We start from the raw sequence: 17,912 nt of genomic DNA on the forward strand, positions 1-17,912 counted from the left end.
ATTGCACGTTCAGCCACGCTGTCGACTAATTTATTCGCACATGTACACGCGATTCGCTGTGCGGGCGCCATAATATTATAAATTATAATATATCGCATAAATACCGCATATGCTCTCCGGTCATTATTTCGCATGTGCATAATAAGCTCGCTTGGATTGTATAAACAATAATATGCGCCATGTATGGGTTTGAGGCCGTGAGTTGGTGTCGAGGAATTTGTGATGTGATTGCAATTGCCGTCCGATTTTTGAGTTATAATATACCTATATATTTGTTTCATTTTCATTATATTTGGTTTTTCGTCATAATTTATTAATAAAAATTTATGGATCATAATCCATTTCTGGTTTTTTTTTTTTATTAGAAATAAGGCTTCGACATCGCCGGTCATTAGCCTGGAGTAGGTTTACAGCAGTGTAAAAGAGATATAAATAAAATTAAAAAAGAAAATTAGGGTAATTACAAATTTTTACAAATTGTTTGAGTCTTAAAAATATGGAGTAGGATTTATTCAATTTTAAAATTTATTTATAAGGTTAGTATTGGTTAGGAATAAGTTAATTTTAGTAATATTTTATTTAATATTTTTTTAATTTATTTTTTAGTTATTTAAAACAATGTTAAATTTGTTTTCTTCACATATTACTTGAATGTAATGACTAATGATCATTGCATATTGCATTACAATATAATCACAATTTCGACTGCATATTTACGGCATTTTCAGTACTTACACAAAAATCTGAAATCTTAATATAGTAATAAAATAGGTAGATATATTACAGTATATTGCAGTAGTTTACAGTCATTACATTGAGATTGATGGACGACAAAACTAAAGTCAACATTTCGTGGCAGATAAAATGATAGTTATTATTGATGCATACCTAACAAGTTGACTGATGTACGTATTTGATACACATCAAACTTTCAATCATTGCCATTATTAGAAGATGCTTAAATTAGATTTTCCGATTTCGTCTAAAGTATCATATTATTCGGTACTTAGTTCTGGTTTATAAGACTACTGAGTATGATTGTCAATATATTATTATAATAATATGATACTCGATGATATTGAGTTCGTGGTACGATCAGTGAAATATTAGTAGAGCAGTCGACTCATTTATAATAATATACAGCCGTATACGTGGGGGGGGATTTAGGGGTTCAACCCCCCCCCCCCACACCCGAAATGTTTTACAACTAATAAATTTAATTCATAATGTTGTATATTGAATATAATATAAATTTACTTTAAAATAATTATAATGCATTAATATAGTAAAATGTGATTTTTTTTTTAAATAAGTGTTTTTTAATTACTTAAAATGAAAATATTATTTGATTTAACCCCCCCCCCCCTCACCAAAAAATTTGTTCCAGCTACGGCCCTGGCCATAATGCGTGTGAATATTGTCGTGAGGTTGATAGAATTAATAACGAGTCGGTTAGGTAAATGTATAATACAAGAGGTTATAATTTTTGGAGTGCCTACCCAGAGCTAGTGGAAGCGCCAGTGGAATATCTGAATAAATACCAAGAAAAACGTAAAAGTATAAACATATGAATAAGTAATAATAACGTGTGGAATTGTAATTTTAACAAAGTGCGAAGTGATACAAGGTATGGGTAGGGAGTGTAGGCCATGACATGTGTATATAACTAACGGAGATGATAAAATGTTGGAATGGTTTGAGAAATAAACCTGGGTATACAGACGAATGCGAAAATTTAATACGCGAATATGCACAATGTAATATTTAAATTTAATCAAAAAAATAATAATAATAATAACTCATCCGACTATACATCCAATCTTACACGCAGTTCCATTAAGATTAAAAATTGAATTTGCAAATCGATAAAAAGTAATTTGAGCGTCTCTTGAAAGGAAGCGTTACCTCCTGCTCGGATATGTTGCTTTAGTGTAAAAACACAAACTTCTATGGTTAACTACTAAGATTACTAGTTACCTATAATGTAGTTTTAGGTGAGAAACGCACCACTAACAAAATTTTAAGCAGGTAATCGATATTTTGGAGATAATATGGTATTCCCGTTTTACTTTAAATTTCATTATGCAGTGTAAAATATTTTTACCGAGATTAAGATAAAACCATTTCGAATTTCGATTATTATTTATTGCAATAATCGTAAATTATTATAATTATTATTTACAATTAAAATGTATTTATGTTAATTTAATTATAGTTATGATAACATATTTCAGTTGTTGATTTAAAAAAATTTTATTTTCAAATTGCAACCAGTAAATCTAAAACTAAATATGTATCTATGTAACTATATTATATTGAGTACTATATAAGAATTGACAGAATATAATTTTTTCCAAACATTTTTCTTGTGACTATTTTATGATGATTACTTTTGAGTGCTTTTTCTGAGGTTATAGTAATAAGGTACAAGTAAAGGTATATAACAAATCATGATTAATATTATTTAATTTGTAAAATTATTTTTACATTAATAGTGAGGGTTGCAATTAGGCCTTTAAAGAAAAAAGAAACGTTAGAACAAATAACTTTTGAACTTTTCTGAATCGTTTTTATTCTGACTCAACTTACCTGCTGTTCACATCAATTGTATAATGCATCACGATATTGTGTGGTATATTTCCATAGGATGTTAGAAATAGTATTTATTTTTTTTTTTTTTAATGAAATATTTTTCGAATGTTCTGTTGTCTGTTGTCGTATGGCTGGTTGCGTGCAATATGAAAATATTATTATCTTTTATCGCACGACATAACTGAGACATGAATATGAATAGTATTTTGAACTAGTTATCGAATTAATTATGCGTGAATATAACTATTTAATATTTATCAATGATTAATGAAAATAGCTGCTAATATATAGTTGTTTGTGGCATTGGACCAAAATGCAAAACATTTTTATAAATGCAGAATGACTGTACATACATTTAAAATAAATGGCCGCAATTAGTTTACGTATAATATTATGATGAAATATTTTTATATTATAAACTTAGGTAATTTTCAACTACAGCATTAATCTAATTTAAATATGATTTTTTTCCCGCAAAAAATGAAATATTTCATAAAAAGCATTCTATTTAAATCTCTGTATCGTAGTCGGAGGTGACCTAGTTACGTATATATATATATTACTTTGGGCATGGCAACACACGCCTTCAAAAAACATTTACTGCGGCTAATGGGGTTGTAACGTGAACTGAACTAAAAGGATTTAAAAAATTGTTCAAATAAAAAGACATTATTTAAATTAGTAGTTAGTACGTCGTAGGTTTACAGTGCGGAAATCGTAATATTATTTATTTTAATGTTATGTAATTGTTACCTATAGTTTTATTTTCTAAATTAAATAATTAATCAACGCTATAGGAAATAGAATAATGAAACTGTACAATTTTCGTTTCGATTTAATATAGATATTATAATGAAAATCATTTTTTTTTTTTTTTTTAAACGATCAAGGTTTTCGTTTAAACGGTTCTTTTTGGCCACAGAAGAGATTCTTGATAAAAATAAAAAATACCAATCGCGTCACCAGCATTTATCCCATTCCGTCTAGAAGGCACTAAAACCGCAGTCTGCTGCAGTGGCGGCGGCTGCTATTCGACGATTCGATCATCTCGGTTAACCGTTGGCGCAGCACTACAACATATTAGGTATACTAAAATATATTATTTTTGACGCAATACGCTGGGAAAAAAAATAATAAAAACGCAAAAAAAAAATGAAAAAAACGTTAACATTGTGTGGTTAAACATATGGTAAACAAAAAAGACACATGTGTGTGGCACGGTAGCAAAGGACCGCGGAGATCCTGTAGCAAGACGGACTCAATTTTTAATTCGTCGTATGGACTACAGAAAAATAATACTATCATGGGGTGCCAAGACTTGGAAAAAAATCGTCAGAAGGTCTGAATGAAAATCCCCCTCCCCGCCATCAAAATGTGTTTAGTGTATAAAGGTTTTAACCGTTCAATCAGTATAATAATAGTGATATACAGTGGCTTGGCGAACATAGATCCTAAACGGGTGTTTGATCTCGTCTATTTTTGAGGGGGGCCTCTTTACCAGGTACCACTATATTTTTAGTTGACCAACATTTCTATTTACTGTAATAATGTATATTTAATAATGCAAGATAATGTGAGTTGCTATGGGCCCAAAAGCTATATTGAAAAAAATGTTGGCACTTAATACTTTTATACATTTTTTGGGGTGTCCAGAAATATGCATTTGCCCGCAGTTAATATATCACTCGCCAGTCGTCACTTGTGATGTGAACATTTTCACCTAACCTGACGACGAGAGTGAAAATTGAGTCGGGAACCAAAATTCAGTCCGAGAATTAGTCAATCCTGGACCTAGTTTCTGAAGATACGTCTAATGATTATTTTCTACAGTTTGAAAACATACAAATGCTGACACTTGCTCCATACGTGAACTTTCTGTTGTTTCGTCCATTGATCTAATAAATGTATTTGTAAAATAAAAATATTTATCAAGAAGAAACACATTAATATTACTAACAATATCTGATCAAATTCTATGTGGTGCTCGGCACCCGAAACCTGCAATTTCGCTGCATGCTCTAGCACCCGCCTATAGGTGTAAGTGGCACATATAATAATTAATAATAATATAATTTATATTAATAATCCACCGTCATCGTTGTATCCCCGATTTGCCGTAAACGCACACACGCCGATCTGATCGTACCCATATGCAATAATCACGCTGCAATAGTGATTAATTGAGACTTGTTTTTAGCCGAGTTCGAATCGCACCGCATCGGCCGCAATGCCGTGGTCGATAATAATTGCAAGCGCAGCTAAAACGAAACAAACGAGATATAAATTGAACATCCGGCGGAGACTTTGTGGTCGGTAATTCAAAAAAATTAAATAACCATTAAACGCAGTGTGTACAATTACAAAAAAAAAATAACGAAGGAAAGTAAAACAATATCAAAAGCTCCCGGTTCGCTGCGGCGGGTGTGTGTGTATTGTTGGGAGAGGGGGAGGGGAAGGAGATAGAGCAAACATATTTTGTATTCATTCGTATATATAACGGTTTTGTACAAATATTATCTTTTGTATTACGATGATTTTTTTTTCCTCTTTTACTTTGCGCCACTGCAGCTGCGGCTGCTAAAATTATATACAGACAATGATTATACTTTTTGTTCACACGCAGTACCTAAATTTAATAATAATAATGTTAGCCTAACCTAACCGTCGGCGGCTGCTCGATACATTGCGAATAATCGTGCGACTATCCAAATAACGAAGTATCTCTACCTTTTCGCAGTGTAAATATTCGAAAATAAAATATTAATTGTCTTGGCAGCCCGCTGGTTTTACTTTATTTGTGATGTTAATATGTACCTATTGTACCTACAAATTATTACATTATTTTAACATCCGCGTTCAAGTGCAGGCACAAGTTCATAACCACCATCAGTGGTGGATTCGAAGGGGGTACAGAGGGACTGCCCTCGTGGCCAATGTCAGCATATGCTGAGACGTAAATTTATGGGCTAGTGACAAAATAACATAATAAAAACATGTTCCCCCTACCCAACCCCGCATCCGCTCCCCTAAAAAAAAACAAACAAACAGATCCACACCTGATTGACAGGTTATTTCCGAGCGAATTTGATAAAGTTTAACGGAGCTAGTGGAAACATTATTGCAAAAGAGTAATATCATTATTGACATCTGCGAAATTATTGCTCCAAAAGTTACTAAGAAAAAAAACTAAAAAGACAGCTTTTGAACGTTAAAATACAAAAACAGCGTATCTATGCAATAATATTATTATCATCGTTTGATTTTATAATCTGATACAAAATATTTATATACATTATAATATAAATTATGTATCACAACGACACAATCTATAGACAATTATGATATACAAGATATTATTAGATTTGATGGTGGTGCAAATTGCTATTCCGGTCGGGTTAAAATGGAGCCACGCACACATGTACCACATTATTATTATATTATTTACTTTATAGATGGCGCAAATTATCACCGACCGTTAGTTTCGACGGAATGCAGAATTAAACTACGGGAAATTATTATATTTTATCTATTTCCCGACGAAACGAACGAAATATAATTTAGGTAGTATAGGTAGCTATATATAGTCACCAACCATCGGTCTGATATCATTATTATGTATGAGAATATTACAATGTAATAACGTGCACGGTACAGTTACGATGACTATTTAATTATTCAGAGGTCTCATTTTGTGATATAGGTTTTTGGTAATTGCGGTTATTTTTAGGGGAAACGCGTGAAGGCATGGCGTTGTTTTATGCTGTTATGGGAGTGTTTACATATTATAGGTCTTTTATAATTTTCAGTTATTGTTTTAGATTTTGGTACATAATCATAAATTATTTGATCTCTTTATCCACTTATGAGTCACGTCGCGACTTAAACATCTATAACAATATTGACATTTGACACTGTATACAGGATGATTAATCAAGCATGCTTTGCCCTTTTGTTTTCATCAATAATGAAGTTATTTAAAATCGGATTTTTTGCATATTTAAATATATACCTAAAATCCCATAATATTTACGAATTCTTTAGATTGTTTGTAATATTTAACGAGTGTTGAGAGTGAGTGAATCGTAAATAAATCGGTAAACCGTTTTTGGCCGTGGAAATAGTGTTGGTGGTGGGATAAGTACTTATACGTTTAGTGTTTCATAGTCCTTGGAGTACAAAATGCTGGGCTTCCTTGATCATTGTTGCGAATAACGTGGATTTGTTCTGAGAAAAAATATAAAAAGATTTCCCATGGAAAAAAAATAAACGCCATCTCGTTAGACCGTTTCTTTATTGAAAATCCCACTCCCTCGAACGCCTATTCGATGATTTCGGGCTAATGGTGATGTTTATTGAATCGTAATGTTTCGAGTGTCACACATAATAATATATAATACACAAGCATGGCCTGTAGGAAAAAAATCAGCGTACGTAGAACATAAATTCATTTCACAAAACAGCAATAATCTATTATTATTTCATAAAATTCATTTTTATTTGTTTGGACCGAACAATATCGATAGGAAATAAACATCATGTAACCTAATCGAATAGAGTGAACCCGAAATAATCCGATACCCATTATTGCGTTTTAAAGGTGTAAAAACAAAAAATGTATAAACAAATTTCTAGCAAGTATTCGAATGTCCAATGTACTCGTATAATAATATATGTTCTACGGAAAACAGGCTATCAGAGAAAGAATGTGAAAAAAAAAATGCAAAATGAATTAAACATATTATTATTACTATTATCTTCTATGACGTAAACGCATAAACGCGTTTAATCCATTACAGAATTGCTTATAAAATATTTATAGCTGATGCGACGTCATCTGCAGGTAACTACTATACGTATAATAATAGATTATCGTATATATAATTCCATTCGGATCGTTTTAGAGCGAACCAGATGCAAATTGCAGGTCACTTGTTGTGCAAGCCGACAGTAATAATGATTTAAAATTTATAAGATCTCATGCCAGATATTATTTGTACTGCTGCAGTTGTTACAAACTCACCGTCCAAAAACATGGCTTCCCTGCAACCGTTCATAATATTAGAGTTTTATGTTTTGGATGCGTAGCAGTCATTACATTTTGGTTAACAAGTGAACAATATATGTACAATATACAATATATTATAGTCTCACGTAATGTAATCGCATCGGAGCGAATCGTCCAACCCTATTACTACCAGGTAGGTTATAATATTTTAGCAAGCTCCACTATTATTACATATTCAATTTCTTTATCGAAACAACGTCAAATTATAATAATTTGCGTGACTAGCTTGTTTTTTCTAAATATTGCTTTGATATTTCCAAGTGAGTATATAGGTAGTACCTACACATAGTCCCGTAAAGAGTAGACGACAAAAATGTCTTTCAAAATATTATTTAGTTGCTTACATAAATATATTATGAACTAATAATAAATCGGACTTCTACCGACGACTAAATTATATATTTCATATCACTATTTGTTTTCCAGGCTGAATAAAGCTCATGTACTATTCATAAAATTATTCTTGATGTTCAAGGAACGCTTGATAATAGAAAATCATTGATGTTTATTATACCAAGTGCAGATTATACAATCTTTTTTTTTCTTTTATGTTTATGGAAACACAGAGATCGTATACTAAAAAAATCATTTAAATAACTGAGAAATGGCGTGGTTGTTGGATTCTTAATATTTAAGCACAGTTATTTGTAAATGGACAAATCGGTAATAGTAAAATATTGTCGCATGACAGTACAATCTGAATTTTAGATTTCGAAATAATAGTTTAATACTCGTATTACAAAATAAGTACCGCTATGAATATATTTCAAAAGTGCAGCAAACCCTCCACCGTATACGGACTACAATATATATTACCATATTACCATTACCAATTTTAACGAGTGTACCTACAAATCCATTTATTATGCGTTTCGTATAAGGCGTACACAATTTAAGTATAGGTACAAACAGTATTAATATCGTTTATAATATGTTTAGTTACAGATAGAATTTTATGTGTTTGATGAATTCTTAAAATCTAACTGTTATTTGGATTGTATAATCTAAATTTCGGATTTGGAAATAATCATATAACATTATGATACGGTACCTTTGTACCTTCCACTATGATTAAAAGTGCTACAATCCCTACGGTATTACTATTAACAATTATAACGAGTGTACTCACATTTTGCGTTTTGTGCATGGCTACAATATACCTATAGTATAAACAGAAAAATATTGTTTATACTCATACGAAGTATTTTAAGTTTCCTACAGGACTCGAACTTATGATACGGAAAGCGGTTATAAATCATTGCACTCGAATAGCGATATCATGCTGTAGATATAAGTCAGATAATAACTCAAAAAATATTTTTAAAAATGCTTGATAATGTAATATTTCTTTGACATTCACTCGCTCTCTTGTAACAATTTTTTTTCTTCACAAAAACTATTGGAAGAAACATTAACGACCCAAAGCGTTCAGTTTTCAATCGTGTAATTCACAACTTGTAGAACTTGCGAATTTCCTGGAAAAGTGTTGTCAGGATAATCCGTTAAAATTAAGACGAGAAAATCATATCGTACGACCGTGCAATAAATTCCGACAATATAACAATAACACCAACGCACTCTGGCAGAGGGACTCTGCTCGATTAACTGCAGATTACGAAAATAATAATTTATAGGTGACCACATATGTTTATTATTAATTGATTTAATTAATTACCAATAAATATAAGAAAATAATACAATTAAAATAACCCATATTATGATATTACTTATATATTTATGACAAAGACCGCACAGAGTTGGAAAAAATATTTTCTTTTGTTAGGTTACATTATACAATTTAATATATTCGTATAAGTACTAAAAAATTCCAATTTTAAATATTGTAGTAGAGCTATTTAATGTGTTTGTTTTAAAAATTATAAAACATTTTGATAAAAGTCGGAAAACGAAATTTTAGAGAAATTTACTATAATACTCGTATTTAATATGATAAAATACCTACCTACCTATTTTATAAATACACAACTACTATTGTCAATGGACGGTTTTTTAAATGTATTATATTCAATACCTAAAAAAATATTTGAACTCCTACGAATAATACTCAACCTACTGAACACCTACTTTACAACACTGCCAGGTCGTTAATATTCATTGGTATAATACGTACCAATATTTTATTATGGTTATGGTTTTATTGACACTTACCTACCATGGCCAAAATTTTGATTTTTAATTTTCGATTTAACCCAAAGATACCTAAGGTACTTAATGCATTCGGGCGGTATCAATCTTATCAACAGATTTTTTTTCTCATGCCATTGCCCCTCAGTCCTCATATTATTATAATATTATCATCGTTGCAGTTGTGTATAGTATACATGTCCGAATATGTTTGCCGACTCTCACAATAATATATACATACGTGACATGGATCACGTGTATACTTAGATATAAGAAAGCCTACACCGATCAAAGATTAATTTTATTATATATATATATATTATTATGTAGGCATATTAGTTATATTATTACAATACAGTGCGTCATTGCAGGTCACGTATTACAATGCCTCCTCTCCCCCGATCGATTCACGGTTACGAATTTAACGTTATCAAACTTTCTAGAGAAACGTTCTACACACAATATGATATTATAGGTACATGCTTAAATTATGCACTTTAAGCCAAAGTAATGGTGATGGATGACGACGATCGTCATTCATATATTATTTAATACGGTATGGTATGACGAAATTTTTTGTACAAATATGGGTATCAGTTTTATTACGATACATGATTTTTGTGGACGAACCAGAGAGATTGATACTCTTGAAATTTCCATGCAGGTAGAGCTCGAACTGAACTTTTTTACAAAAAGAATTCTAAAAACTTTTTAAACGTATCATGTGTCAATAAGATAGATAACGAACGATATTGTATCATTCGTCCTAACAACAATTCAGTTAGGTTTGAAAACAAAAGTACATTATTATTCACTATTATTATTAGCCAATGAAATATTTAGGCTATAGGTAGGTACAAGGTACATCACGTTTAACAATAAAGATATTTTTTTTTTCATGACATTAAAACACATATTATAATTTGTAAAGATATAACCATAAATAAATTCAAAACATTTTGTTGCACACGAAAAACTTTAATAATATACTATGACAACTCATAAATCATAAATCTTAAATTAGAGGTTAGGTTAGAATTTCTCTTTGCTTTTTTTAAAATTAATTAACTATACTCTATGGGTATACATATGATGTATAGGTATAACGTCTATGAGAGTGTGTGTAGGTACATGACATTTTATGCGCATAAGCCCTTTAATCTGATGAGCCTTTGCTGTGCCATTTGACCAATCAACCGTGTTTTTGATCTAATAAAGTAGTAAGATGTAACACTACGCATTAAGTTATAAGTTATAACATAAAACAACGTAACAAACAATTAAAATTATATCATTTTATATTATCATCAATGCGGTTCAGTTACAATAATTATAGGTACCTATACGCATTAAATAATTATATAGGACTTTGTGTTTAAATATTATTATTATAGAGACTGCACGCACTCGGACTAATATAATATCATATTAAATCTTTATGATATTATCATCACGATGATTAAAGTTGTAAGAGTGCCGAGAAATCATTATTCATTAGTATACGACGGCGGTGTTTGATGCAAAATAGAAAAATGGGTTGACGCCGCATCATCACTCGCTGCTATGAGCAATAAGATATTTTAATATAAATACAATAATACGTCTTGCCGTACAATATTATTATTATATTCTACTACGACGGTATTCCCATATTATATTGTTATAACAATAATATAATGACGATACATCTCACCAAAATTTCATAATAAGAAATAGAATCTCAAAATATTTTACAGGTATTTCCGTTTCATAACCGTTGTTCTTTGTTGCGTACTTTTCGAAATTCTGTAGAAATCCATTAGAACACGTCGACTCTGGTCTGACATTATCATATTGTATAAGTATATTCCTGATTATAGACTAAGATTAGACAGATTATCTAAACATTAATATTATTGGGTAACAATTTGAAAGTAGATGATATTTTGGAAAAGAATAGAAAACATTTTGTCATCGATTTTAAAAAAACCACTATTTATACTTTACAACACATTTATGTTGCAAAAAATTTAGCACATAGATATCGCCAATCTGTTGTCGACGAATAATATTTTATAACTTTACAATTTTTATTGGTTCGTAAGACAAAACATAGATTGGTTTTCGTCAAAAAAACTGATTTGTTCGAATATAATAATAACGAATCAGTCGAATCAAATGTTTAATATAATAATATAATAATACTAATATGCGTCAGTGTTGTAAGCCTGTAACGAAAGAATTAAGACTAAAATGATAAACATCAGTAATAGTCGCACATCAATCTGAATATCCGATTGGTATCCTCTCTCGTCATTCGCGTGGTTCAATGTAGTAGATCATTAAATTTAGGTAAAAACTGAATCCAAATATTATGAGACATTTTATTATTGTATATAATCTATTACAGCTAGAAATTAACGATTAAAGTGATTACACCCTTTTACTTTAATACTAACTAAAATATGTAGCTATAGGTATTAAATAGGTATATGCATTTCATATTTTCAAAAGCATTTAATTATTTAAGAGATATTAATATCGTTAGTTAATCAGCACTTTTATAACATTAAAAAATCTCTCAAAATATTCACGTCACACACGTTATAAAATATGTATATTCCTCTCAAACAAAAAGTAATATTTGACTCGATTACAACGACGTTGAGTCATTGGTGCGCAACCGGTACCGCGAAAAAATAACCACGGAAAAAATAACCCCGGAAATTTAGACCCCGAAAAAAAAAACCCCCGAAAAAATAACAACGCGAAAAAATAACCACGGAAAAAATAACCCCATAATATAAGTTAATATAAGTTTTCAAATTAATCTCAAATCTAAATGTATAACATACCTATTACCTACGTACAATTGTTATGTTCCCACAAATAATATTAATTTTGGATTTAATGATAAATTATTGTATACCTACGATAAAAACGATTAAAAGCACGGTCTGTCTGTCATATCGATCAGATATACCTACAATAGCTAGGTACAGTGACATATTATAACGGATAAGGAAGGTACTACTAACAGTACTAACTTTATCTTAAATTTAATGTAATGTGATAATTCGGTAATTTAAAACCAAATTATTATATTATATAAATTGACAAATTGTATTGTATTCCACGTTTATAATGAGAATTTTTTATTTATATATTATTGACATTATTTTACAAATTTATACTTTACAACCAAATTATTATATTATATAATAATTGACAAATTGACAAATTGTATTGTATTCCACGTTTATAATGAGAATTTTTTATTTATATATTATTGACATTGTTTTACAAATTTATACTTTATTACTTACAAATCATTTTTATTATAGGTTTATTTTTTCCGTGGTTATTTTTTCGCGTGGTTATTTTTTCGGGGGTTTTTTTTTCGGGGTTATTTTTTCCGGGGATATTTTTTCCGGGGTTATTTATTAGGCAAATCTGCGCAACCTGGTAGTCACAAAATTTTAACATTATGGTTGCCAAATAATTTAACTCCAAATGAAAAAATATTGTATATAATTTTTGTAGACAAGTGTTGGTAGGAGGTCACTTCGTCGAAATCAATAAATTCAGGGGCCGTAGGTCAAAAAAACTTACGCACCACTGATCTGTGTGATCTAACCCAAGAACGCATACCTCTACTGCGGAAAAAAAATGTATAAATGTTGTACAGCCGCGGCTTGTGTACAGATGCTGGTGAACTCGGAGACATTAATAGTGCCTTATTTTTGGTGTGAATACTATGTCACATGCGTGCGTGCATAATATGTTGCTAAACGCATGTAAATTATGTTAGCTACCTTCTTTGATAAAACAGACACATTTTAATTGTGTACGCCGTTTAATTTATTATGTTTACCTCTGTTTAACACAATAAGCGAATGTTCAATACTTAATTTATTTATGTTAACGAATTACAGGGCAGATGTAACCGAGAGAAACCGCCGTGCAAATATTTCCATCCACCGCAGCATCTCAAGGACCAGCTGTTGATAAATGGTCGTAACCACTTGGCCCTAAAGAATGCATTAATGCAGCAAATGACTATGGCTGCTAATCAACAGATTGTAACGGGGCAAGTTCCTACAGCAGTGGTGAGTTTATTAAACTTGTATAATATTAATTTTCAGTTAAAGTACACGAATTGATTATTTATACAGATGTAATAATGAAGCTTTATAAAATAATATGTCCGTGGCGGGATGCATTCGCATTAATAGATCAAAAAATGTTTATCTTATCACAATAATTGTGCGTAAGCGCTCGCGCACAAAAACCCACACACATATAACTATAATATGTCCTAAATGATATACGAGCACTCTGTTGCAAAGGAATTACGATTTATTTAATTACATTTCGGAGGTATAAACATTTTTTTTTTTAAATGTAAAACGAATGGTTTAACGATAATATCATAATCTACATAATCCTACGTTGATCAGTTATATAACGACGTATAATTGCAATTTAGAGCACATTTATAATTTAGCTAGTACTATAATTATTATTGGTTCATAAATACGGAATAAATAACATTTATTTTCCAATATTCAGTAATCGGTTTAACTGTCAATAAATAATATGATGATATTTAGTGAATCGGCGTACTATAATATATTATTATTATTTTAATAGGTATTTGCGTGGCATCAGAGATATATCTATTTGCGTATATTTGCGTATAATAACTGAATGGGTCGATGTTTTTGTGATATAGATATAACGTACTTTTTGCAATAATAAAAATAACAGTTATTATTAGCAGGTGCATATTAATCAATTATGGAATATACAATCAAGGAAATAAAACCTCAAAAAAACAAAAAACAAATTTGTTTATTTTTCTATTTTGTCATATTTTATTAGACATAGTATTTTGTTCTAATTTTCTAATTAAAAATGTTTATAAATAATTTATTGACTATCAATCTATTAATTTATCAACTGACCTGATAACAAGTAAACCCGTAATAATATTATATCATGAAGTTAATGAATGAAATACAGCTAGGACATAAAACCCAAAACAATTATCTATATAAAAGTAAAATTAAATTTTTAAGTAGATTTTTTAATTTTTTTTTTGAATTCCACATGATTTATAATAAAAAGATGGGAAAATAAAAACTTGGTCAGTTCAATAAAATAAAACAATTAAAATAAAAAATAAATAGTTGGTCATATTTAATATATGTCATAGTATAAAAAAAAAAAATGGTGAGGTACACAAATTATACATTGTTTTAATTATTTAAATGCATTTTTAGAAAAATAAAATTTAAACTAAAACTAATATTGATCTGAATATTTTTTTGGTTAGAACTAAATAATGTCTAATAGGCAATATATACATATTTGGTTTTGGTTTTCATGCCTTTTAAGTTTTAGGTTTTGTTTTTTATTTCGTCTATCGTGTTGATAAATGATATTACCCATACATTAAGGGTGACAACATTAATACAGCATAAAATTATTACCATAATGTCAACGGTTATCAAAAAATATTATAATATTGACTGGGGCTTTGAGTAGATCAGTGGACTATGGTGTGGTTTTATGGCGTTAGTTGCAGGTCAACATGCAGAGGAGACAATCCGATGTTCAATATATTCAAAACTTCGTTTTATTTATTTTTTTTGCAATACGAATTATTTTATGCCTTTACGATTGTCAAACATTACGATGGTGAAGTACTTCAATAATAATTTATGTTGGAAAAAGTATAAAAGCAACCTCGGTTTGGTTTTTAATTAATCAATGGCATTTGTTATAAATTGTTATCCTGCCGTGGTTGCATAATGCATGTTGTGCCTGCAATGTATTATTTACCATCGTATGGTTTCAGTTGGTGCAATTTACGATTCCTATTACTATAATATTATATATATATATATATGTAGCACCGATGGTAATAAGCAATAACTAATAATATTTTAGTTTTTGCTCGTTCGGCACTTCCTAGCTATAGATTTATAATCATTTCGATCGTTTCGGTGGCAACGATTTCATCTTTGTCGAGTAAATGTTCAATATATTTTGTTCCGGGCTACGGTGTAGTCGCTAACCTTCAGTAAGTCAATACGTTACATTCATGAGAAATCATTCAACCCCTTACCGACAGTTTTCCAGCACTCACAAAAAAATATTTATCGTTTACCAACCATACTTTTAGTAGGTAGGTAAAACATTTTTTTTAAATCGATTATCACGCCCAATCGTGTTATACTTGAAAAATTGGTATATATTTATTTTTTTATATTACAATTAATTTTTTATTTTTTTTTTAACAACAAATATTTGAATATATTTGATCACAATGATTTTTAATTTTAATTTATTTAATGCTATTTGATAATATGTTTACTTGCACATAAAAATATATCGAACGCAACATTCGTAAATATAAAATGATAACTAGTAAGGTACCTATTCAAATTAATAAGTGAATCCAAAAATTTCTAATTTTAATAATGAAGCAAAACGGTCCCGATTTGTTTTTATTTTGACGAAAAAAAATTTACGGTGGAAGAATATCGGTAGGTATTAAGATGCGACTTGCGGCGATGGTGGCTTAGCAATATTTATCGTTTTTCGCAGAAGCGCCGTGTACGACTTAAAATTTAAATCGATGTGAACAATGCAAAAATAAAAGCGAGATGTAAAAATAATATTATATTATAATGTTAAATTTTACGAGAAGTCTCGGGGGGCGTTCTTCAGTATGTTCTGGCCAGTACGCGTAATGTTGATAGACGTTAATGCGAGTTGGTGTCTAAGACGATGAAACGAGACAACGCGTTGTCGTTACAAACCAATATCTCACTGAAATAAGATGAGACACGCAAATCGATGGTTTTTTATTATTATTATTCGTCCCGAATATTTTTACTTAGTAAGTGCCGCTCGGCTTCGTAATTGAAATAAAACAATTGAGCAGATTGTGAACTGCTTAAATTCACCTTAGACATATTTTATCCATGAAATCGTTTAATATATTTCATTTTTTAACTGTTCATTATATGGATGTTTTTTGTACACTGCAGCAGTGATGTTGGCCATCTTGCTTAACTCACGAGCTGACAACTTTTTCAATTTTCTTGTCTATTTCGGTCGTCCATAAATAATATAATATTATAGTGTCTCTTAATTGAACCCCCACGTTGTCGTGAATGCGTCTATTCAATTATTGAATTGTGTCGAAGTGTTTGCAGGCTATTGATGACACTTAATAATAATATTAAATTAAATTAAATTTTAAAAATAATAATTAAAATTGTATCAATCAATTATGGTTTAAAGGCTATGTCATTGTCATACACCCAATTTCTATGAAAGTTATATTTTATATTTAAACATTTTAAAGGTAACCGTCCTATTTATTATTTAAAAAAAAAAAACATAATTTTATTTCATTTCTTATTGAACAATATAAAAAAAAAATTAAAATCTGTAATAATATACCCGAGTATGTGTTTGGTGATCAACAAAGTTTAGAACATTAAACACAATAATACTAAAATATGCCGTCATTCTTTGATGTTGGACATTGGATAATATATCTACCTATTTAGGTAAGGTTAAGCTAATTGAGATGCTAGTGAAATGAGTACAATATACATCTTTAAGTACCTATCTATGAATAAAAGTGACTTTACAAAAACGTAACATTTTATTTGAATAACATTTTTGTTTTGTTTAAAAAAATAATTACCTATAATAGGAAAATATTTACTATAATTACCATCTGTGCAACTTAAGTATAACATTCTAAAAATGTTCAATATAATATTATGATAATATTATAATATTCGATTAAAAAAACAAATACGACGACCAAAGAGAGAAGAGACTTGACCTCCTAGCTATTTCTCTGCAGGTTAAAAACAAAATGAGAACCTCCCTTTTTTGTGAATTTTTAAACAGATGGTTCGTTTGAAGATTCTGATGTATATTGAAATCGAAATTTAGACGAATATAGTTCCTGAATCATTCTACTACGAATCACGCATGTATACCAAGATCTAAGGTTTATAGCTTATTAAATATTTGAATATAACATTATTATGTATAGCTTGGTACATATGGGCAATACATAAAACATAAAAAAGATGTT

General features: G+C 29.9%; 1 protein-coding gene across 3 annotated transcripts in view; it reads left to right on the top strand.

The window, feature by feature from the left end:
* LOC149054019 (protein muscleblind-like) overlaps positions 1 to 17,912 on the top strand; it is a 183,975-nt gene that overhangs the window by 139,409 nt on the left and 26,654 nt on the right. For all 3 annotated transcript variants that reach the window (XM_089230689.1, XM_089230687.1, XM_089230688.1), the window contains exon 4: positions 13,717 to 13,890. In XM_089230689.1, the coding sequence (XP_089086815.1) occupies positions 13,717 to 13,890 (174 nt within the window). The remainder of the gene's footprint in view (positions 1 to 13,716; positions 13,891 to 17,912) is intronic.

This window comes from Diuraphis noxia, unplaced genomic scaffold, assembly GCF_037042655.1.
Source record: "Diuraphis noxia isolate RWA-SAM2 unplaced genomic scaffold, SU_Dnox_SAM2 contig0013, whole genome shotgun sequence".
Lineage (NCBI taxonomy): Eukaryota > Metazoa > Arthropoda > Insecta > Hemiptera > Aphididae > Diuraphis > Diuraphis noxia.